Genomic DNA, 25,222 nt, shown 5'->3' with positions numbered 1-25,222 from the left:
CAGCTACCTACTGAACACTCGCCACTGATAAAAGATTCACCTACTGCTATTACTCTTTAAAATGATTTAAGTTCCATCATTTCCAAGGGAGCATTGGGTTTGTCCTCCTCAGTCACACCTTTTACCAACAATACTTAATCCTAGGCCTTTTCCCGGCTTCTTCTGCAGCTCAATAGCGAGGGTGTCACACACTTCCTCCTCTTTGTATGGGGCTTCATCTCTGTAGAGTGTCAGGCGCACTCTCTGTGGCGTCTGTCTCAGGACATTGATTGCTTCATCATGTGTGGCCTTTCTCAAGTCAATTCCATTCACCTGTACAGAAATGGGACACTGACTGTAAGGAACATGAGAAGTAAGGGAGAGTTAGGTGGGGAAGGGGAGAGAGAGAAAGAAGCAAAGAAAGAAACACTCCCCCCAGGAGCCTTTTCTCTGTTAATTTTGAAGGTCAAAAACAGGCATTCTATACCTCTAAGATCTGATCTCCAGCCCAGAGTCTTCCATCTTTACATGCTGCTCCTTCTTCATAAACTTCATGGATAATAATGGCACCCTAAGGGCCCAAACAAAACATACCCATACTTATCCCATTCTCCTAGGAATGGTGAGCAGAAATGGAGTCCAAACACATTATACTTTGATAGACAGCAATAAGGGTTATAAACTCTGGCTCTACAGGTACAAGCTCCATATAATTCAAGGGAAAGTGTAACAACAATTTTTGCTAAAGGGCTCAAAGGAGCTTATACTTTTTTCCTAATGATAGAGAAGATTAAAGAAAAAAACTATAAAATAAAACATGCATACATAGATGAGAGATAACTTTCTTATCCATAAAGGAAATCATTTTCAAGGTATTTTTGACATCTAGAAGACTTTGTCTACAAAGTATCAATTTTTCAAACTCTTTTTTTTTTTTTTGAGATGTAGTCTCACTCTGTCACCCAGGCTGGAGTACAGTGGTGCAATCTCAGCTCACTGTAACCTCTGCCTCCCATGTTCAAGAGATTCTCCTGCCTCAGCCTCCCAAGTAGCTGGGATTACAGACGCTACCACGCCCAGCTAGTTTTTGTATTTTTAGTAGAGATAGGGTTTCGCCATGTTGAACAGGCTGATCTCAAACTCCTGGCCTCAAGTGATCCACCTGCCTCAGCCTCCCAAAGTGCTGGGATTATAGGCATGAGCCACTGCACCTGGCTCAAACTCCTCTTAAAATGGGTTTAACCCAACCTGGATATCAGCAAAAAGGAAATTAAAATGTAGCAAGGACTGGTGAACTGATAGAAGCACTTTGAAATTTCAAGATCAAAATCACCAGTGTAGCAGAATCTTGCTGAGTCAATATTTATTGGCTTACTCAAAGGAAACCTCCCCCGTATCCAATTGAATATTTGCCCTATAAATTAAAATAACAAATAAATACAGTTTTTTTCGGCCTTCACATTTCCTTTACTAGAACTGATAGAAATCTCCCAATAATCGTCTCTGAGGCCTGGCTGAAGGACAGCCTGTGCAGAAGCACCTCTGGGTGGTGCTCACCAGCAGCGTGTCTGAACCCCCAACGATGCTCAGGCCCAGCCCCGTTCGCCCTTTGGAAATCTCGATGGTTGTTTCGCAGCCAGGGATAATGGGGCAGGTTGCAGGATCAGAAGCAAAAATTGCTGGTGTTGATGATCTGCTTGTATCTAAAAATAAGTTAAAAATGAAATACAAATAAAAATTGGTTACAAGGCATATCCATCAAACTCATCACACAGATTGACTCTGAGGGATGAGGCAGGGAAATGGGCCCACGATTGTGGAAAAAAAGAGACTTCGTATTTACCTCAATCTTTTAATTATCTTCTATTTAAAAATAAAACAAATGTGATTAAATCACCATTGTTAATTTAGGGTAGTGGGCCAAAAATTACCTGTTTAATTATTTTCTATGCTATCCTACATGTTTTAAATTGCTAGAGATATAAAGGATAGGATATGAAGAAGAAAGAACAGAATTAAATTGAACCTCAAGTTTCACTTTGATATTCTCCATTTCAATGGAGCCAAACACATTTCTTATGAATTAAAAGATTTATAGAACTCAGAACTGAGACATGTGGCAAAGACCTAGAAGCACATTCAGGGAAGACCACTAAACACATCAATAATTTTGGTTCTGATGCCTGCTTTTTGGGGCTTTTTACATTTTTGTTTTCTTCTTATCCTAGAGCATCTCTTCTTATGTAATCAATTCTGAGCAAAAATGCACCATTTGCAGTTTTCTCCTTGGGTCTCACTTGATGTTTTATACATTCAGATGTCAAATTCTGGTGCATATATGTTCAGAAATGAATAGATAAGAACAGATCATGAGAAAAGGGGAATATAATTTCACACGTTATTTTATGAGAGTCTTCATATCATATGTTTTATGATACAACAAAGAGCATACAGCAAATAGCATGTTTTGGGAAAGCTAGGACACTTGGTATAGTAGCGTATGCTTTAGACAAGATGTTCTCTTTTTAGGAAATCAGAAACAGACTATTTTCTTGCTCCTTAAATGGTAAGAACAGGTGTAAGATATTTTCTTTTATGTTAAGTTTTCATTTAGCATTTCATATTTTTATAGACAACACTATTTAGGGATCAACATAAAATTGAAAAATGAGAAAATTTCCATAAAATCTTTTAACACTTCAGTGAATTATCCAGTCTTTCTAAATAAAGGATTATTTTCGGAGATGTATTACTTTAAGACTTTTTCATCCAACTACATTACAAATGTTTTAAACTAGTGTTTCCTTACAAAACTATTAAAAGAAGAGTTTGGAGGCCAAAAGAAATTTCTCCCCTCCACCCCCCCATCACAGAAAAAGCCAATGCCTTATTTTTTTGTTTGTTTTGTTTTGATGCTGCAGAGCTTGAAACTTACTGTTTTATTACACACCAGTGTATTCTTTCTCAAAAAGTAACTCAAAGGAATAATGTACCTCTATATACTAGACTGGAAGTGTAATGACACATTAAAGTGTCACCCTATGGTTCACTTAACCTAAATCCATTTCTATTATGACAGGACCCACTATTACAACCTAAAGCATAGAACTCAGATCCGTACATCATGGCAATGACTAAAGAGTTTCTTATAGTGGCAGGCAGTACTGATCTCACCTATGAAATAGGATAATTGCATACCCATTCTACAGATAAGAAAGCTGAGGCTTAGAGAAGTTAAATTACTTTCCCAGTTTAAAAAAAGAATCCACAAAATGATATTTCTAATTCATTAGTTAGAGGCCTGGAATCAAGGTGCCCTTAGCAATATATTTTTGGAGAGCAAAGAATACTATTCCCTTGTTTTAGAGATGAAGAAGCTGAGGCTTTGAGTGGGTAGGTTTCCTCAGATGCCACAGCTGCTTAATGTACAGCACATAGATTGCCTGCCTAACAGTCCAGTACTCTGTTTCCAGAAGTCCTCTCTTTATACCCTGCCCTCACCATAGGGCTCCCTGACTACAACCTTCCAAACAGTGAGCCACAGGCAGGCAGCTGGCTTCCAAGCAGAAACCCTCTGCTGAGTTCAGGTGTTCCACAAGTGCAGGACTCTCATGAGCCCAGAGGCCTTACTTCGGATGGACTCCGGTTCCGGGGAGCCAGACTGTGGGACCATCAGAGACTGGGAGCTGTTCTTTTTTTCTCCACTGGCTGTACCAGCTGCTGAAGGAACAGCCTGGGAATCTGGATTCTCAGCATGGATGGTAAGTTTTACTGTCGTCTTTGCTGTCTTCAGAAGGCTAATAAACTGGCAGGGTGTATGTGTGGAAGAGAAACAAAATTCAAAGCTGAATTAGTAGACATACCAATGAGTCACCATTATCAAAGGAATCTAATTCTCTCTATGGTTAAGGGGAGGGATAGATGCAAATTATTTCTTTGTCAGGACTTGGGTAAAGAAAGAAATGGCTCTAGTTTCTCTCTAGCTTTTCCAAATGCCTGATATAGATGAGGGCCATGGTTAATTTCTACTCTAAGTCTAGCTCTGACCACATTTTTTCTTATATGAGACTTTCAACTTTTTACATCTCTAATCTCATCCGTTTTTCTGAATGCCTGCAACCTTAGAAGATATATGGGTTATTTTACCTACTTCCTGATTCTATAGAAGCAGCTTACACAAACAGTTTTAATAAAATAGAAACAAATATGTTAGAAGCAGAATAAGAAAAGTATACAACAAAAAAGTCAAGGTAAATGAAAAGTTAAAACATAGATTTATGGGTTAAAGGATCTGGCCTAAATACTTATTAAAAACTGAATTTTTAAAAAGTAACTTTAAGCTTCTTACTGGACAATGAAGAAATGATAAGTTATATGGTTCTCTCTCACTATAAGAAAGAAAAAGCATACCATATTTCAAGGAAACAAAGCTTTTTTCTGGCACTTATAAATAAAAGGCCTCAAATGAGATACCAAATAAGTATTAAGATCTCTTTTGAGGAGAGGAAACTCAAGTACAAGATATGTTTAACCCTAATAAAAGTTATATATTTAAGGGTTGAGTCTTACAATCTGTTTATAAAGTAGTATACACAATGGATATTTATAACAGCAAACATTCATTAAAAAATATTTTGGTACTAACAGTCACTGTTAAGGAGTTTAAAGTTTTCCTAAGGAAAAAATGGAAATATTTATCAAAAATGCCCAGTGAATATTGAATAATCTGTGTGGCAACGAAAAATCCCTTAACACCAACTGGAAAATAAGAAATAGAAATTGAAGAACTTCTGAACAATCTCTTCTTTTCCTTAAGAACATGTCTAACACAGCTACATAACCCTAATTCCCTGTGATCGCAGACACAAACACTTTAATCATGCCCAAGGATGGGCCTACATTACCATTTACTTTATTTTGGAAAATTACCTTTTCAACAGGGTAACCAACAACAATTTCATCATCTACAGCCAATATCTGATCTCCGACTTTGAGTCGTCCATCCTAAATGGAAACGTAGAAGAATTTGAGTGATATTCCAAAAGTAATTCCCTCCCCAACTACTTAATGACAGCAAGAAAGGTAAACCTCACCGTGGCTGCTACCCCATGCTCTGTTAAGCTCTTTATGATGACTCCACTGAGTGTATCTTCTTCGCTGATAGCAATACCCAAACCCCCCTGATCCTAGAAAAGTAAAAACAAAAATGCTCAGAAGACTTGAAACAGATTAATTTTATTCAAATGGATACCAAGGGTAAGAAAAGCAGTTAAAACTCTTCTGAAGTCCGGAAATCTAAGACCTTAGACCTTAAATCTAAGATCTTAGAAATCTTGTCTTTTCTTAAACAAACTTTCAAATTTTCCTAATGGGAATAAATTTTCCTCCATCAAAAATTCAAGTGTTTTCACTCTTCCCATATGTTGACATCTTTAGTAACTTTAGCAAAATATCTAGACAGCAAAAATACATTCAATAATTCAATCAGAACATTCAGCATTTACAAATTTTGTCTAATGACTGAATAAGTCATTCAAAACCAACCAAAGAATCCCGCTTCTTCTCTGGCCTGTCGCTTGGAAATAACAACAGGGTCTAGCCCCTTCATTCTTTTCTGCCCCTCTTCTTCCTTTAGCAGGCAGTCTGCCATTACTGATGCAGACTCTGTCCTTTTGGGGGCCGAACACTCAGAGTTGTTTCTCCAGAGAACAGCATTTCAATCTGCTGCAGACTGAAAATGCCTCTCAGTCCCAAGACAAGCTCTGAGAACCTGCCAAGGCTGGGGAGCTACACCTACTTTGCTACATTTTCCACATTTCCCTTTATCAAAACCAAATGTTCAGAAATATTGGCTTTTAGCTTTCTTTAATGTTTACTTTAATAAAATTAAAAGAGTTTTTAACATTTTCATTGCCAGAGCTAGCAACCTTCTAATTTTTTCTCCAGAGAAAAGTTACAAAAAGCAAAGAAGAGAAAAGGGAATCTTGACATGGTTTCTCTGAAATATACATACAAGTTAAATGTGCCATCAGAGATGTTTATGGTCATGGCTGTGACATCAAGATAGGTTTCAACATCATTTTAAAGATTATCAACAATGTGGCTCTTCTGAGGTAGATTATTAATGCCTGATAAGTTTGAAACTGTCACTGACCATCTCTGTACTACCTCTCTCTTTCCAGGCAATCGGTCATGTCTATCTGCCAGAGTAAGCTGCACCTTTAGAGTGAGCAGAACTGACTTTACCTTCTACCTAACTATAGAAATTTGGATACGCCACTTAACATCTCTAATTCTCAATTTTCTTACCTACAAAATCTAGATTTTCTTATCTACAAAATGGAATAATAATACTTGTCACATAACAGTCACGAAAGTACTTTATTGGTACAGTGGGTATTTGCTGATTGTTTACCCAATACTGCTTCCCATCTTACCTCTCTATAAAAATTGATTTTTATTAGAATATCTAGCCTTCCCACCCACTCCTCTCCTCCACCTCCATATTCTCTCTCCCACCTTCTTCCCTCACCATGTTTCAGACTGTAGATTTAAAATATGAGCAGAAATTCTTTGATACTTCTTCCTTCAAGAAGGAACCTAAAAGCATGGGCTAGACTTAGTGACTTGATTCTAACAATGAGAATACAGCAGAAGTAATGGTGTATAACTTCACAGCTAGGTCAAAAAAGGCAAAGGGACTTCCTCCTTGCTGTCTCTCTTGGATAACTTGCTCTGCCAGATGCCAGCTGCCATTGTCCTAAGAAAACTCAAGCAGCCCCATTTAGAAGAAATAAGGCCTGTTGCCAACAGCCATTTGGGTAAATCATCTTGGAAGCAATGTCCAGCCCAGTCAAATCTTGAGACGACTGTAGCCGTAGCTGGCAATGTGTCCGCAATTGCACAAGAGATTCTCAGCAGACCCCCCAGCTAAAATGCTCCAAAATTCCTAACCCATAGAAACTGTGAGACCATAAATACCTGCTGTTTAAGTTGTGAAGTTTGGTGGTAATTTGTTACATAGCAAAAGTTAAGGAGCTCCAAGAATGGGGTTTGAACAACCGAAGTCAATTCTACAATTACAGTCCCATGGTCAGAGTCCCTGGCTCAAAAGTAGACACATGATCTGAACTGATTCAATTAGGATGAATCTTGGAACTTTTGCTCAGAAGGCTTGAACAGCCATTCTCTCCCTTCTCCCAAGATACATGTAAAAGAAGTAGCACATGGCCCAACTATGGTTGGCAGCCATTCTAAAACCATGAGAAAGACAAGCCTTGGGATAAAGCTGACACTGAATGGCACAGTGTCACACAGACAGGGAAAAAAACGGGCTCTTGATGACACTATTCAGTCACAGGACCAACTACTCTTGAAGGTTGCTGCCCTCAGTCCATAAATCCTCTTCCTTGATGAAACCTGACGGAATTAGTTCATTTTTTTCTGTTATTTGCAATAAGAGGAGTCCTAAAAGAAACAATAAGCTACAAATCTGCATGTATAATATGCCCAAACTCAACTAGAATACTACAAAAACAACTATATACACATCAACAAACAATTTATTGATATCAGAAAAGCAGGATGAGGCTGGGTGTGGTGGCTCAGACCTGTAATCCCAGCACTTTGGGAGGCTGAGGCAGGTGGATCACCTGTGGTCAGGAGTTCAAGACCAGCCTGGCCAACATGGCGAAACCCCATCTCTAATTAAAGTACAAAAGTTAGCCGGGCATGGTGGTGCACACCTGTAATCCCAGCTACTTGGGAGGCTGATGCAGGAGAATTGCTTGAACCCAGGAGGTGGAGGATGCAGTGAGCTGAGATCACACCACTGCATTCCAGCCTGGGTGACAGTGAGACTCAGTCTCAAAAATAAATAAATAAATAAATAAATAAAAATAAATAAATGAAAAGAAAAAGAAAAACAGGATGACACATAAGAAAGGATAACAGCATATGAATGTGCAATTTTTTATCTAACTGCTCAACTTTCCAACTTACTTTTACCAGAGTGCATATAGTCCTTAGCAAGAAGAGATCTGAGATACTTTGTTTGGGGCTAGTTATTAAAACACTACCATACAGGGAATAGAAAACAAATTAAGGAAATGTATTTTTGTGGGTTTTTTTTCTGTTTTAAAATATTATTTTAAACGTTTTTTAGAGATGGGGTCTTGCTATGTTTCCCAGGCTGGTCTTGAATTCCCACCTCAGCCCCCCAAATAGCTGGGACTACAGGCATGTGCCACTGCGCCTGGCTCCAAGGAAATCTATTTTTGAACAACGAGTTGTATAATTAAACAGCTAGAAAACAGTAAACAAGAATTAAAAGTGGAATTAAGCTAAACAAATTAATATTATTTGGAGAATTATTTTGAAGGTAGAAGCTTCTCTAAAATTCAAAAGAAGAAAAACTCTTCATCATATTTCAAGGCTTTCACCACATAAAATTGTATGGATATGAAACACAGCTTTGACAATCATAGAAGGCTACTACCTGCTTTGATGTATGGGTACTTTCCCGGGCAAACTGTGCCAAAAATAAATCTTTAATCAAAAATGTTTTCTGATCAATTGAATTTGCATTTCAGTCAGCTACTGTGGGTTTCGATTCTATGTATGAGAGCTTTCTGTTTATATTCTATTTTCCCATTTTTAAAAAATATAACAGATTAATAAAAGATAATTCACTTGTCAGGAGTTTCTAAGGAGTCAAAACAGAACTAGAAATGAGCTGTTATTAGAGCTCCCACTTTTAGACAATGCAAAAAATCATTCTCTTCCTGACTCTCCTGATCTCAACATTTTTCCCCTTATGCATGTACGGCACATAACCGTTCATTCACTCTTCCTTCGCAGATACTTACTCAGTCTGAACTATGTCGATGACACTAAGTAATGGAAAAAAAAGTGAGCATTTCTTCTCTCAGCATGTGTATGTTTTAGATGTACAGAAAAGATACCCACATCACAGTTCATCACAGGAGACAAGCTCTAGGGTCAAACATGGTTAAGTGACAAATAAAATGAAGACATTAATAGTAAGCACTATATAAGCCAGAATATTGAAGTAATATTTCAAAACAAACAGAGGTGAGATTTAAGTTGGATCTTTAGTGTATGCAGGATTTATATAAGTTAAAAGAAATCAGAAAGACCAAGTGATATAAACAAGGCAAAGAGGGATAAATTCTCAAAACCTTCTCCATGAGCTCTTGATTCAAATCAGTTTGACTGAAGTACAGGATTCCTAGAAGGAACATACAGGCATTTTAGAAAGGCAGATGGGGCCCAGTAGCAAGTTGAAACAGGTAATGGATGGGAAATGGGACTTGGAGGCAGAAGACCAGAGTTCAATTCCAGCTCTACTATTTGGAGTTATGGGAACAGTTCAAAGTGGAGAAAATAATAGCAAGCTCACAGGGTTGCTAAGAAGTAAATAATATAATGAACAAATGTTACATTACCATTAAATTACTTTGTCATATAACTAACTATAATTTAAAAATATATAGGATAGTAAAAATGACAAAAGATTTCAGCTGATTCATGAGTGTTAGAAGCTGTTTCTTTCTCCCTTCTTTGCTTAATTTTTACTCCAAGAGCCATGTAATAATGGGGTTAGGAGTGCCAGGCTTAGTGTAATATGTCACTCGACATCATTTGTAACAATGGCTTCCTCAAGAGATGTGTTCAAGGATATATTCTATGGGGAACTCACAAATTCATGGTCAGAAGTATTAACAAAAATAATAATAATAACTCACACTGTGGTAAGCACTTTGTATAAATTCTTTCATTTAATCCTTCCAAATAGTATCTCTAATATAAAGGGATTTTCCTCATCTCATGAGGAAAGTGAGACCCAGACAAGTTAAACGGTGTAGAAAAACAGCCTGTTGTATGGCAGGAGTGACACCACCTTGAAGCGAAACCGCCATGGTGACCAATGTTTGACTCCTGCATACCAAGGTGTTCTGTGGCGAGCCCTGTAGCATAGATAATCCTTCATAAAGATGTTTACCTAACCTCTCCACTGATAACAAGTTTCAGCAAGAAACTCTGAGACGTGACCAGTTACATGTCTTTATCCCTGCTATGTAAAGAATACTTTCTAGAGGGTGGATGCTGGGATCCACTGTCTTGTGGCCACCAGCAACATGGCTGCTGTACGTTAAGTCCCTATTAAGTATTTCTTTCTGATAAACTGGATTTGTCAGCCTCTTTCTTCAGGATCCCAGCTCCCTCAGTCTTTGGAGGTTGCTTTGCATATACCTGCTCACCATGGAACAAATGGCTTGCCTATTGCCCAGAGAAGTTAAGTGACTCCAAAGCCCACACTTAAAATCATTAAAATCATGGTTAATTGCCTCTTCTGTCTAGCTACTTTTAAAAGATTCTTGTATGTTCCCCTTACTTACTTTGGCTTTCATCAATAAATACATTCTAGCTACCTGAGCTTTAGATTTGTTTGAAATCTACATATAAATGGAAGCTTTCAGTGGGCAATACACTGAGGTTCTCCAAGGTCTTGCATTCCTCAATAGCATCTAATTTAGAAAGGGAAGTACACATAATAGACATCTGCTGAATAAATAAAAAAGGAGGCGAAAGGCAGAAACCAGCTTTTATATTGCAGTATTGCAGAATGAAGGAACCTTGCTCATTAGCTCATCCAATCCCAACAATAACCCTTAATATAGGCAGCCCCATTTACAGAAGAAGAAAGTGAGGACCAATGGGATTAAGTGATTTATAGGCGATCACTCAGGATGTGAGAAGGGCTTCTGACAGACAGCACAGGCTTCTGTCCACCCTCATTGCTAAATGCCCAGCCAAAGAACTTGAATGTATCTGTTTGGAAATGAACGTCCTTGGGAGGTTCTGAGTAGGGGATTAAGATGCTATGAACATCTGTCAAGCACCTTAATCAGGTAGCCTAATGTGGAAATAGATGTGGAAATAGAAAACATCAGAGAAAATCAGTGACAGGCAGCCATCAGGCAACTCTATACCAGCTTATTCATTCCTAATTATTAAAACAATAATAATAGCAAACACTATTTGTACATGTGTGCCAGGTGCTGGAAACTGAACATATGTATATTTAATTTTCACAATATATACTTAATTCTCACTACAAGTCTATAAGGTAAGTTGGACAATTCTTAAGTCCATTTTCAAAAGGTGAAACTATGTACAGGTTAAGAAACATGCTCAAAGTCACAGTCTCATAGATAGTGAGTGGCAAATCTAGGTCTCTGACCCAGGTGGTCTGGCTTTAAGTCTGTGCTCCCAACCACTATAGTATGCTGCCCTTTATTCATCTAGCATGTTCATTCCACAAACATTTCCTGGGCAGTCATTATATCCTAGAATATACTAAGCCTTAGACGATAAATTAAAATCAATACCATGAAAGGATATTTAAAAATTATCTAATTTTGGACTTTTCTAAAGATCACCATAAACAGATTTTTTTAAAAAAATCATTCATTATAAAGTATTCAACATACATTTAAATGTTTCATAATTAACAAATTATAGGGAAATGACTGCACCATTAAATATTATAAACTCTTACTTCAGGATTTAGGAGGAAAAGAAACTAAGAGCAGAAATCAGAAAGGGAAAGAGGAAGATGTCATCTCTCTTAAATGGCAAATAGAACGAGGGATTCTCAAACTGAAGTGTATGGACTTCTTGATAGAAAGGTAAAAAGACTTTAATAACTTCTTTTCTTTTTAATCACAACAAAAATAGTCCATGATAAAGACTTCTCTTATATGTATAGTAAGATTGCCTTTTTAAGGCAATCATCTGAGCTGAAAGTTCACTTCTAAATACATGAGCTTTCTTATTTTTAAAGGACAAGACTATAACTTCTATTTCTTTATTTTTATTTCCTCCGTAGCAGGACCATAGTAAAGGAATCAATGGACAGATAACTAAATTTCATAACTTGGAATAATTATAAAAGGGCAAGCTGGACCCCTGATAAAGTATCAGTGAGCAGAGTCATTTTCAAACTTAAAATGTGCATCAGGCAGGTCTAATAAAACACAAACTTCTGGACCCAACCCTAGAGTTTCTCATTAAGCAGATAAGTTTGAGTGGGCCCAAGTATTTGCAATTCTAACAAAATCTCAGATGACGCTGATGCTGTTAATCTGGAGAGCACATTTTTGAGAACACAGTGAATTAGAACACTGATGTAAAGGAACTCACATCATTTCATTCCAATTCAAAGCAGATTTACCTTGGGAAGCTCCAGATGTTGCACATTTTTAAATGAACTAAGGTCCACAGCTGCATCAGAAGTAGTAACAGTTGGCTCTGTCTGACAGAGGGAAAGAAATGACAAAAAGGGCAACTGAGTGTTAGGAATTTTGATTTGTTTAAACATAAGGGCCACTTATTCAAAATTATTTTATACATTATATAAAATTATTTTAATACGTTTACTTTAATACACTATTGCTATTTTAATACATTTATTTATTATAATACATTTTTGCTATTTTAACATTCTATGGAATTTATGAACATTACATTCTCTTCAAAATACTTACGAGGTGTAACTGGACAGCAATCAGTTGAGAGCACAGATAGACCAAGTGGCTTGAAGACTGCCTGGGTTTACTGTATAATGAAAACTGATGGCAGCCCAGCTACCAAATGGTGAAACTGAGTGACAGAGCATCAGCAGAAGCACCATTCATTATTCTTTACTGTGTTATTTATCAAGTGAATTGAAAACTTTAATGAACGTTATTAAAATACTCCATTTCCTTAAGAGACATATTTAGTACAACTAATATGAAAACAAAATATATTACTTTATAACCTAATTATCTTAAATAACCACGTGGCTTAGTTGAACATTAGGAGCAGCTGGAATGAGACAATGATTTGTACATCTATCTTATGTATACATAAGCTCTATGTTTATATATTCATTTAGGAAAGAATGTTTCTCTTCCTACAGGTACCCCCATTGATAATCACCAAAATTCCTCTAATTTTAAGCTTTTCATTCTCTACTAACTCCTTTTATTCATCATACACATGTATCCAAAGCTTTCCTAAATCAAAACAAAACCACTCTCCCAATTCTCTGTCACCCTCTAGCCACTGCCTCTCTCTCTCCTTGACTTCCTGTCCATCGTTTGCTTTCTCAAAAACCACTAACAGTCTCCTAGTTACCAAACCCAAGGGACTCTTTCTACTCATCTTCTCACTGGATTCTTGCTACATTGCAGCATGTAGAGCTGTGGAGTGTACCCTTGAAGGACACTCTTCTCCGCTGCTCTGCCACATGCCCTCCTGGTTCTTCATAGTCTCTGATCTCTTTGTTAGCCTTCCTCCTTATTGTTGCTACCTCATGATTCTGCCCTTGGCCCTCTTTCTCTCTAAATGCTCTCTGCAGCAAGCACCTCAGCCTCCATGGCTAAGAAATGCCAAATCTGCATATACAGGAAATCATTTCTAAACTGGAGACCAAATGTCCCAATGTACATTTTTACCAGGCTATCCAACAGGCACTTCATTCTTAACCTGTCCCAAATAGAATGTACCATATTTTTGCAAATATCTTTCTGTATTTTCTATTCAGTAAAAGACAGCCATCCCTCATGTCACTAAGTCAGATATCTGAAAACCTTGTATATCCTATCTGTTTTATTCTCCAGTCCAAAGAACAATATCTGGTATAAGGCAGAGTACTCAGAAAATATTTGTTGGATAAACACATCTTCAACCATTCATTTTTCCTCAGTGAGTACATTTAGTTGGGGATGAAGTATTATCAATTTGGGTCTTAAACATCTGATGTAACCATTCCCTCTTCCAGCTTTAGTTCAGGTCCTTGTTAACTGTATCCTGAATTATTCCAATAATTATCTTATTTCCTCTAACTTAACTTCTCTCCCCTGCTACCTCTGATTTTTCTCTACAGTACTGCCAGATAAATTTTTAACTATACATTTCTCATTCTTTGAGCTCCACACTGCCTCAAAGACAAAGCTGGCACATGTTAGCCTATCAATGTATCCCATGATCTGACCCTGTCCCCTTTAACATTGACCCTTTCCCCACCACCTTCCATTCCCTGCCCCTCATTGCTCAGTGATGTTCTATAATTTAGCTTCCTGCATTGGCCAAAGTCTCCATGCCATTCCTCACTCCATGCCCTCCGCTTGCAACATTTTTGCCCCCCAAATCTTCCAACATACACTTCATATGTAACCTTCCATATAAAGTTTTATCCTCAATTTCTTTTCAGAGGCAGAACTGATAACTCTTTTCCTACCCTCACTATTCCCTAGGCAGACTACAAGTACTCTTCACGTAAGTGGTATGCTTATTTCCGTGAGTGTCTTCTTATACTAGGATGTACACTCCTTGAAGGCCAAGGCTATAACTTATCTACCTCTAATATCCCTAAGTGTTACGTAATTGTTGATTGAATTAATAAGGCTCACATCAATCAAGTCTTCCCAGAGAAACAAACATTAGTTACATATACCTCCTTATTTTGAAGATTTTCTGAATTAGAAGGCAAAGGTTCCACTGCATTTCCAGGACATACGGCCATCTGATTCACTGCATCTTTATTTCTAAAAGCAAAAAAACAACAACCTATTATAACATAATGGTATTATTTTCATTCTCTTACTTCAAGAGTCAGAAGGTTATTAGAGAAAATTATTTCACCCCCACAACCTGGAACTATGACACTTACAAATTTACAAATGTTTTCTTTTCTTTCCTTTTTTTTTTTTTTTTTTTGAGACAGAGTCTCTTTCTGTTGCCCAGGCTGTAGTGGCACAATCTCAGCTCACTGCAACCTCCGCCTCCCAAGTTCAAGTGATTCTCCTGCCTCAGCCTCCCTAGAGGCTGGGCTACAGGCGCGTGCCACCACACCCGGCTAATTTTTTTTTTTTTTTTTTTTAGTAGAGACGGGGTTTCACCATGTAAGCCAGGATGGTTCCGATCTCCTGACCTCGTGATCCACCCGCCTCAGCCTCCCAAAGTGCTGGGATTACAGGCATGAGCCAGCACGCCCGGTTACAAATGTTTTCTTTTCATTCAAAGGAACTCAGAGTAGAAATGCTAACAAAAAGTATTTGGTAAACTAGCAAAAGAAAATGATCACCTGATAAAAATTATTTTCACTTTAGAAGGGGCACATTTAATGATCGATGAGGCATTCTGATGACTTCTTCCATATAAAATCTGACCATTGATCTGTGAGAAATAAATATCATTAGTTGGGCCTGAAATCTTAGTATCATAAAGTTTTATCATCCTTCCTCATTAATGAAAAGCACATTTTTTCTTCCTTTAAAATACATTTTATATTAAATGTTATATATTTTCCTCCCCAGAACGTGAAACTGACTTTTCATGGTGAATAAAGAATAGCTCATGTTTAAAGCCAGCATTAAAATAATGCAAATGAAGTCTGACATCCATGGACTGCTGATAAAGAGGCACCACTTGGACCAACTGCAGGAGAGTAGACAGCAAATTTCCTGGCAGGCACTGGGCTCCCAGCACGCTCTGCACAAAACAAGGGCTCTGTGGAAAAACTTGTGACCTGCAAGACCATCCTGGGAAGTTCCTTACTATCACATTTCCCACTTAGTTTCAAAACTCAAGCCCTGGAAATAGGTCACTGGGAGAAGGAATGCTGGGTAGATTCGGGATTTAGGCAGCAAACTGTGCCTAAACAGCACAGTGCCTAATGCAAATGACTGGCTCAGTCATTTGGTCATTCAGCCACTGCTGACTGAGCCTCCCGTGTCTATACGGAAACATACTTAGCATGGGAAGAGTATAAAGGCAGTATAAAATCATGTGGATCCCAGCCCAGGAGGGGCAAGGACGAACAACACAAGCAAATAAAATTCTAAACCCTATAAAGTATGGTCCACAAATTTATTTTGTTTGACAGGCTGAGTTACTGCTTGTTATTTAGCCTTAACCTTGACCCCACCCCACCTCACCCTCATCACTTCTCCCATTAGTGATTCAAGTTCCAGAATGTCCAGTGGGTCAGCCTCTGGGGAATGACTGGTCACTTGGCTTTTCAAAAACTCCTAATAAAAATGCAGCACACAAAACAAATGCTTTTGAAGTGTGAGCTTTATTACTGTCTTGGGGCAAAAACTGTTTCTGGTGCTACACAGTCATGACCTTTTAATGGAAGTTAATGGGAACATGGACTCTACTTAGTAGAAATTTGGTTTAGAGCCAGATTTGCTGCAATGCATCTATTTTATTAAGTAAGCAATGGCTTTCTCAGTCACTATAAGGTATGGGTGATTTTCTGGAAACTGACAGTTCCACTACACTTATAAAACAAGAATAAATTCAAAGTTTTCCACAAAAACTTACCTCTAGAAGCTCATCTGCAATTTGCAATCGACCATCTTTTCCTGCAGCTCCATTTGGATCAATCCCCACTATGAAGACACTCATCCTGGATCGGTCTTTGTTCCCAGCAAGACTTAGGCCCAAACCACTATGACCTTTCTCCAGTTCAATCATATGCAGCTCGCCTGTTAGGGTTCCATAACGCTCTCTGATATTTTCTACATACAACAACAAAAACAAATACATATTTACAGTTAATTTACAGTCAAATGCTTTACTGTGGAAAGCTATTTAGTTTTACCTCAAAAGGGCAGATTTTATACCAAAATGTAATCTTTGACAGTTAAAAGCTAAATAGACTAGCCACTTGGGCATCAGGACTGGTTTCCTGGAGGACCCAAACTTTGAGGAATTTCTTTGCATCTAGGGTGCAGAGAGCACAATGTCTGATTAATCAGTTCACCTTGGAGTGGTTATACCAAAGAGAAGTAATTCATTTTACAAACTCTCAAAAGACTATGATTAAACCAGAAACTTGATCATTTGCAGAGGAGAACAGAACTAAGGCATCCAGAATATCTGTGTTCACTGATCAGTGGGAGCTTTTCTCCCATAGGAATTTCAACATTGTGTATCACATCATGTTGGGCAGTTGCTTGGTAGATATACGCAAAATGAAGAGAATGAGCTTTCTTATTGCACAGAGCTATTAGGCCAGGACAACTTGATATATGTGTCCCAGCTTTGGGACACACGTCCTAATTAGATGAGACCATTTACATCTCCTACCCCACATCTTCAAGAGGTGCACCCTCTTTAATCTAAGAGGGCTGAGGTCTCACGCAGGTGCTCCAGTGCACAGCCACAGATGAGCGACCAGCCAACAGCCAGTACTACTTGCCAACCATGTGAATGAGCTGTCTTGGAAGTCCAGCCCAGCTGGGCCCAGTCACCCACTGCCCTTTGATAGATTAATAATAAATTATTGTTTTATGCCATTACATTTTGGGGTGGCTTCATAATAGAAAACCGAAACATTTCAGTTCACGTTTTCCTCAAGAGTATATTCTGACCACATTGATTGTTAGCAATATGCTCCAGTGTCACTGAAAACAGACTGAGAAAACTACAAACTTTACCAGTCAGCTTAGAAAACGTTACTATACGGCTAATGGGCTAATGCCATGCATTCTACATTGATTCTTAACTGCATCAATTTCATAAACTATTTCCTGACTCCTTCCACAATACAGCAGCACAACTTTTATGTTCTGTACTTCCTAAAAAGATGTACTACAGTTTTCTTAAAGGAAATAGTTCGATTTTTAAAATAAAACTTTTTAAAACAATGACATTGATAACTTTGGGCTAAATTTTAAATATTTTCCTGCAAAACGGTATTTCCTTAGAAAACAGAGACTCCCTATTGGTCCTAATAACAGCTGCCTATGAAAGACTGCTGGGTGCCAGGTGCTGTGCTTAGCACTCTTTTGGCACTATCTAATTGAATGTTAGCAACCTGAGGGGAGAACTCCATTTTAAAAAGAGAGATAACCACTAGGCTAAAGCTTAGAAACAGTTAAACAGCTTAGTCAATGCCTAAAGTTTTTATCTCCACAATTATACTATGTCACCATTCTGGTACAGAAAATATACCAGAAGTTCAAGGTGTGATACCAACAATCAGAATTTACATGAGGAATCTGAGGCCCAGAAGGGGGTGGTGACTTGTTTGAGACACAGAGTGGCTGATCCAATACTAGCTTCTGAGAGAGTGCCCTGCCCTTATTAATTCTCATACAAAAGGCAGAGTGAGCTTTAACAGCACTTTTAAAGGAAAGGAAGAGCATGATTTCATGCCTCAGGAATGTATGCTGTATTCAAGCAAAACAAACACTATTTCTTTCCACAGAGAATTGCAGTATATATCACAAAGCTGCAACATACCTATTTATCCAGGGCAAAATCCTTTGAGAAACTCAGAGCTATTTTAATACCTCTTATAATTAAATGCATCACAAAAAGACAACTTACTCCAGCTGTAACCAAACTCATCCTCTTTGTCCACATCTTGTGAGATTTTGCTTGCAGATGACTGTGTGTGATCACTACCCATTTCTGCAAAGGCTGAAGGAGGGGGTGGGGGCACACTGCACAATGGAGCCTTCTCTGGCTCTGACTCTGACTGACTGGGTGCCTGTGGGAACAAAAAGAATGCAGTGGGTATGTGCAGTCTAAGGAAGAAAACTTCAAGAAGAAATAAGAGTATACTGTCAAAAACAAAGACTGGCTTTAAAATATCTAACAAATAATGGAAAGCTCATATATGTATATAATATACACATAAAATATCTAACAAATAATGGAAAGCTCATATATATATATATAATACCTAACAAATAATGGAAGGCTCAGATTGTTAAATATTTTATATATTTTATATATATACATATATATATATGAGCTTTCCATTATTTGTTTGATATTTTAAAGCCAGTCTTTGTTTTTGATATGATAGTCTTATTTCCATATATATCTATGTATATATATAGATAGATAGATAGATATGAAATATTAGATAGATTCAGGTAAAGTTTAAATATATTAAACCAAGTAGTATCACAGAATAATTCACTAAACTTTTATTTGCTATTTTAAGCCAATGAATTAATGAATTTGAAGTCTTAAATGACTTGGTAGAAAATTGCACAAACTCCCTTCTAGAAAAAAATGTCATTCAGAAGTTATAACTTTTGGGTCTGGGTAAGATTTGAGGCATCTAGAAAAATCTGCCAAGAAACTGCAGAAAAAAAAAATTAACAAAGAAGTTGCCCTTCAAAGCTTATTAGTGAGACTAAATATAAATAATTATCTATTGCTACCTGAATCCTCTCTCCATATGATTCTCTTAACAAATCCAGGACAGCAAGTATCACACATGCAGGCTTGTCTACCAGGGAGCCAGTTTGTTAGCACAGAGCACACACTCGGATGTGAGAGGCATGGTTTTAAGGACAACACCAGCTTTCCCTTGCCAAGGCAGATCACAAGATAAATGAGGAAACACAGGAGGCTCCTTAATAGAAAGCCAAAGCATGGCATACTGGCTGTCACTTAGGGTCATAGGTCCTATTTCAAAAAAAAAAAAAAAAAGTACTTGGCATCATCAAGTTCTTATATTGCAAAAATAATTGCAGTTTTTGCCATTAAAACTCCAATTACTTTTGCACTAACCTAATGTTATAGATGATCAAACAGAATGTTAGAGTTTGAAAGGTCTTTAAGTCGCTGAGTTCATTTTATTCATTTTGCAAATGAATAAACCTTTTGAACCTGAGGCTACAAGAAATGAAAGTTTTTGTTTCAAATCAAACAGTGGTACTAGACTTCTTTTTGCTTAACTCTTAATCCAGTGCACTTTCCATTATATCATGTTGTCTCCTCCAACTTGCATAAGTAAGACAGTACCTAACTCAAAGGTCAGGAACATCCAGCTAAAGTTCTAACCTCGGTATGAATTTGTCCCTGATACCTTGAACCTATAGTTTTCCTATATATCTTTATTTTAACTTTTTTACTGCATAAGAATTCCTCTGATACAATGTTTTATTATATATGTTTATATCTAGAAAGATATTATGATTTTTTCAAAAAACGTGACTTCTTATAAGGATACATTAAATGATAAACATGCACAAATACTTAGAAATTATTAATTGGTGCCAAGAATTAGAATACCTAAAAATATATGTAACACTAGAACTATTTGAGACTGAATGCGACCTTTCTTTGTTGATTCAGAAAGCACTCAATTTTCTGGCAAAGCAAAGAGCTGACTGATAGAGATTAAAGGGCGTTAAGTGTCAGATTACAGAGTCTGCTATATTGAAATGTTCAGTCTATATGTCATTGGACAAACAGATAAAAGTTACTAATGTAAATGGAACCCTTGTTATCTTCCCAAATGCTTTTCCATAAATGTCTCAAATTAATAATATACCAATAAAAATGAACAAACACACACACACAAAACCCTCATTTGATCCAATCAAGTTTCATTATAGTAAAGAGGAGCAAGATACATACTTTAGCATTTTTCTGGCTAAAAAATTTACTTCTCTGTAAAATGTTATCAAACATTGATTAAGTCCATTCCATTTTTAAAAAGTAGAACAAAATCTAATTTAAACTTCCCATAATTTTAACAAATCTATAGATGACATTTTATAGATCTTGCTCATAATTTTTCCGAGCTGTTATTTTAAGAACAAACAAACAAACAAAACCCACTTATCTGAAAAATTGTCTGGGATCTCAGGCACAACATTTTCATACTGTGAGTAAACCAAAATGGTGCCCTAACCTACCTGACTAATAAAACCAATATAAGCCTCTACTTACTTGAGGGGCAATCAGGTGTTATGTTTTCATATCCCTGACACCCTTATTCTCATCAAGATCATGTATCTGCCTCGTTAGTGACACTTTTTAGAATTTATTTATGAAAATATAGCTCTTTAACAAAGATTGTTTAGCCTTCCTTGTCAAAAATGCAGTGTATACTTGAGATAACTCCATGCCATGTATGTACACATCAAGTACAGCACACATATAAAGCACACTGTAACACACCCACATACGAAAATTCCACACTGACACAAACCTTAAAGGGTGTGGGAGCAAAAGGGTTAGTTGGGGAACAATGGAAGATAATTCTACTTGAATTCAGTAATTCCTATAGCAATAGAAAACATATTCCTTCAGATATAGCATCTTTGGTTACCCATATCAATAACATGGTATTTATTACAATAACATGGAAGTCTGATGAATATTCATAAAGTGTTTCCTGGAAAAAAGTTGTTGATGGCTTTCTTCCTTTTCATGATCAAATTATGGTACATAAATTCTTACAAATTTGTGTTTCGATTTTGGTTTTATAATTTCATCAGAAAATGAGAAGATCCAAGTATAGATTTACGAGCATTGCAACAGTTACGTTTCCTGATTCAGGCAATTACATGGGCATGCTTCATGAATATTCAACAGACTCCTGCATGTACACATACACAATTATTTGTGCAGTGATTAACTCATGGAAGAGCTTTTATGATCACCTTGTAGAAGTCTGAAAAGGATTTAAATCAACACATGGTTTTAAAGAAATTATGTGTGAAAGTATCATACATTTGGCAACTAACAAAAATTTAAATATCAGAAATTTTAAATCACACCAAAATGAAAGAAAGGCATTGAACTCATGATTCTCCCTTACTCTTCAGAAGGGCCATTTAATTTCAGCAATTAAAAATAAATATTCTCTGGCAGGAAAATGTGCTTAAGAAAGGATCTGCATGCTCACTCCAAACAGCTTTGTTTTTTTTTTTTTTTTTTTTTTCCCCTGCCCAAATGTAGTAAATAGTGAACTGGGACAAAGACACAGTAGTAACCAAGAACAAAACATTTGCAAAAGGCAACCAACAGCAAGACAATGGGCATTATCCAACCTTGTCAGCGTTGATTTGTAGAGAGTCAGCAAATGGGTTAGTGCTGCTGAAGTTGTACTTAGGGTAAAGGTTGTGCGGCAAGGAAGGCAAAGGGGATTTCTAAAAGGAAACATAAGAGGCGCTGAACGCAAAGGAAATGTATTGAAAACAACTCAGTTTTAAAAGCAAAGTACATACCGATTTAAAGAACTGCCTGTGTGAAACTAGATCCTATCAGATCCGGTCATTAATAGCAACATCTTAAAACAGTCTGGAACTAAAGATTTGTCTCTAATGATCTGAATCTATACCTGAGTCTAAATCAGGCCACAAACCACGAAGGAAACTAGTTGTCAAACTCATCCCAAATTTCTTTTATTTTTGCTCAATGTCTTCAGTATTACTAACAGAGGCACATATATTTTGCCCATCTCATATGTTAATACATGTTTTATGAATACCAGTAAACATGTTCAAAATTAAAACCACAAGTTTTTTATTTATATCTAAAAGCTAATTATTTTTTTAATAATCTGTCTAGAATGCAAATTATAAACTGGTCTGCTAGTTCATTGGCAACCTTCATTATTCTTTTATTTTGCATCCTAGTAAGGAAACTTTCCATATTTTGACTTGATATTGACAGTGCTTCAGAGCAATTGTATTTTTTAACTTAAAAAAAACAGTAATTTATTAAAAAATGAACTCCTGTAGAGCGGTGTTCTCTATTTCTGCCCAGTTTTTGTGGAGATAGAAACAGGGAGATTCATGTTTTAAATAAATTTCCTATAAAATTGCCCATATTACCAGAGAATTTATGAGGCTTTAGATAATATTTGAAGTCCTGCCTTAGAGTGTTTCTCAGAGGTTTTGTGGCTTGCCAGTAATAAGCCCTGAGCCAGACTGTTAGAGTTGAAAATACATATTAAAGTCAGGATGACTGCCAGATAGAATTTAGCATTTTCATAGTTTAAAAAAAAAAAAGTAATTTCCTTAGCACAATAAATTCTTCTCCTTCTTTTCACACCCGCTATCTTTTTCTTTTATTGACTATATCTTTCAGGGGAAATTGCAGACATTTAAAATTCATTTTGGCTCCAATTAAATGTTTGTGTTACTTCTCTCTATAAAAAAGCCCCACTGGCAGGCATCAAGTATAGGGAGAGGTTGTCATGTGACACCACCCTGTATGGGAGAACACTCTGGAAAGACTCTATCCTCAGTATGCCTGCACTAAAGCTTATGCCACATTACCCTTTCAATCTGCTCTTCTTGCAATGTTTTTCCTACAGAGGGAAGACAGGAAAAAGAAATGGGCACAATGACATTTCTGCTCATCTCAACTTTCTCTCTGCTTTTCAGTTTAAAATGTCAACTCCTGCTTTACAAAAGAGAAGATCACAAATACCAAGGCACATGACCATTTATTAACGTGGAAGAAATGACTAGGCAGAGGTGACAAATATATCCTAGGCAAAATAATTCAATGCTATGGAAGGTGGAGATTATTTCTCATCTCCATACATTGGACTTTTAGGTTTCAAGTGTCCTGTATAATTCTGCAGAACATTAGAAAACAAAACTAGCAACAAATTTAAAGAAAGCTCTAGTTTTTAAATTTTTATTACTTTTGCTTTTTTTTTTAATTTGCAGATCTTAAAGGATTAGAATTTGGCCCTGACAGCAAAGTGTAAAAGTATAGCACAGGCACAGCAGACGAAATGATAGATTACTCTATTATCAGGAAAAGATATTTAGAAACAGACTATTTCTTATTAAAAAATCAATGATGAAACTTCTGTTTATAGTCCCAAGGGCTGAGAAAAGCAGAAATATTAACAACGAAGAAGCACAGGGAAGACAAAAACATTCTCTGGCCCATTTTCAATGGGGCCCCTCTTTCAGTGAGAAAATGTGGTCAGACTGAATTCTGTGAAGGGTCATACTGGTGAAATTACCAGGGCTAGTTCTGGAAATTTCTGATTCTTGAAGAGCTTAAGGGCCAAAGCAACTCACTGGTTTTTCAGCTTATGTTTAAGATTTCCTAGGAGCTTTATCCTATATCTACAGATAACACAATTATCAGTAAGAGACTTTTAAGTATGTGCATTTGTGATTGTTCCTTTTAGATTACTGGAGACCTAATTATTTCCATAAGGAAGTAAATCATTGAAACAAAACATATCTCATTTTAAATGCAAAATTAACTTTAATTTTCTAAAGCAAAATAAGTATGACTTGACTAAACATGTCATTCATAACAAGATTTATCCTGGAAAAACTGCTATAAAATCAGGTATCATTATACCTCAGAGAGCAAAATAAGGGTATTTTCCAGGTGTATGAGACAAGATCTTCCCAGCTCATTGGGAAATGTGCCTGACATTGAAAGGAATATTTGTAGTTTTAAGTTTTTAAAGCAATATTGAGAATCACTATTCAGCAATTTATAGTATTGTCCCAAATGATGTAAAAATTGTAAATTATAAATAAAACAAAAAAAGGACTAAAATCCACCCACACACCAAAAAAATAGCTTTAACTTAAACACCCATTAACATTATTATGCTGTGTCTATGTTTAACACACAAATGGGAATAAATGTAAAAAGATTTATAGTTATTTAAACAAATGGAATAGCTTTGTAAAGAATGCAGCATGATGCAGCCCTACCATTTGGCAAATTTTCTTTCTGTATGGATAATTATTACCTAACAATAAACAAATGAATGATTAAAAATTGCAGATGTTGAAGTGCTTACATTAAAAACTACTAGATTCACTCTTTACAGTAAACCCAGACCAGAGTTACACCTGTCCTCACAACAGAAGGAAGGGCCATTAAAATAAATCTGGTCATTTTACAATCCATGGCATAGAATATTGTTAAGTTACTTTGACAGAGCTCATCTAAAGAGCTGTTCGTTATTTTCATCATTTGAACCTTAACATCTTAAATTCTTAATTTCACAAGTTAAACTGAGCCCTTATATCTTAAATTCTTAACTTTACAAGTTAAAATTAAATATATTTTGCAGATAAAATTAAATATTTTAAGTTTTAGATGATGCCTTCAACTTCTCTCACATATGTTGATATTTTTGTTTTAAAGACAACCAACCCTAAAAACTAGTAAGCAGGAAATTCAAAGAGAATCACTATGATGGGGGTTGTTAACTTAAATCCAAAAAAGGAGTCTGTAAGTGCTTCAGGACATCTAGGAAATGGTATGCAATTTTTGAATGGATGTGTATGTTTCTAAAGAACTTTCAAAGGGGTATGTGAATCCAAAATACTTAATAACTGCTGCATGTGAATTTTTATTTTCATGAGGCATAAAGAAGGAGTTGAAAAAACAGTTTTAAACTCTTGGCATA

The 25,222-nt window shown here is 36.6% G+C and overlaps 1 protein-coding gene across 22 annotated transcripts in view; it reads right to left on the bottom strand.

Moving 5' to 3' along the window:
• MPDZ (multiple PDZ domain crumbs cell polarity complex component) overlaps window positions 1-25,222 on the bottom strand; it is a 180,127-nt gene that overhangs the window by 15,963 nt on the left and 138,942 nt on the right. For 13 of the 22 annotated variants that reach the window (XM_063649516.1, XM_063649526.1, XM_063649528.1 and 10 more), the window contains 12 exons: window positions 21,867-21,965; window positions 18,394-18,556; window positions 16,381-16,577; window positions 15,137-15,228; window positions 14,507-14,597; window positions 12,239-12,319; window positions 5,073-5,165; window positions 4,909-4,983; window positions 3,610-3,784; window positions 1,537-1,682; window positions 467-550; window positions 119-312 (listed from right to left, as the gene is read on the bottom strand). In XM_063649516.1, coding sequence (XP_063505586.1) covers window positions 119-312; window positions 467-550; window positions 1,537-1,682; window positions 3,610-3,784; window positions 4,909-4,983; window positions 5,073-5,165; window positions 12,239-12,319; window positions 14,507-14,597; window positions 15,137-15,228; window positions 16,381-16,577; window positions 18,394-18,556; window positions 21,867-21,965 — 1,490 coding nt within the window. The remainder of the gene's footprint in view (window positions 1-118; window positions 313-466; window positions 551-1,536; window positions 1,683-3,609; window positions 3,785-4,908; window positions 4,984-5,072; window positions 5,166-12,238; window positions 12,320-14,506; window positions 14,598-15,136; window positions 15,229-16,380; window positions 16,578-18,393; window positions 18,557-21,866; window positions 21,966-25,222) is intronic. The other 9 variants (XM_063649522.1, XM_063649524.1, XM_054500981.2 and 6 more) reach the window with 3 other exon arrangements.

This window comes from Pongo pygmaeus, chromosome 13, assembly GCF_028885625.2.
Source record: "Pongo pygmaeus isolate AG05252 chromosome 13, NHGRI_mPonPyg2-v2.0_pri, whole genome shotgun sequence".
Taxonomy (NCBI): Eukaryota; Metazoa; Chordata; class Mammalia; order Primates; family Hominidae; genus Pongo; species Pongo pygmaeus.
The sequence above is the reverse complement of the archived record's forward strand: the minus strand, read 5'-3'. Positions and strand labels throughout refer to the sequence as shown.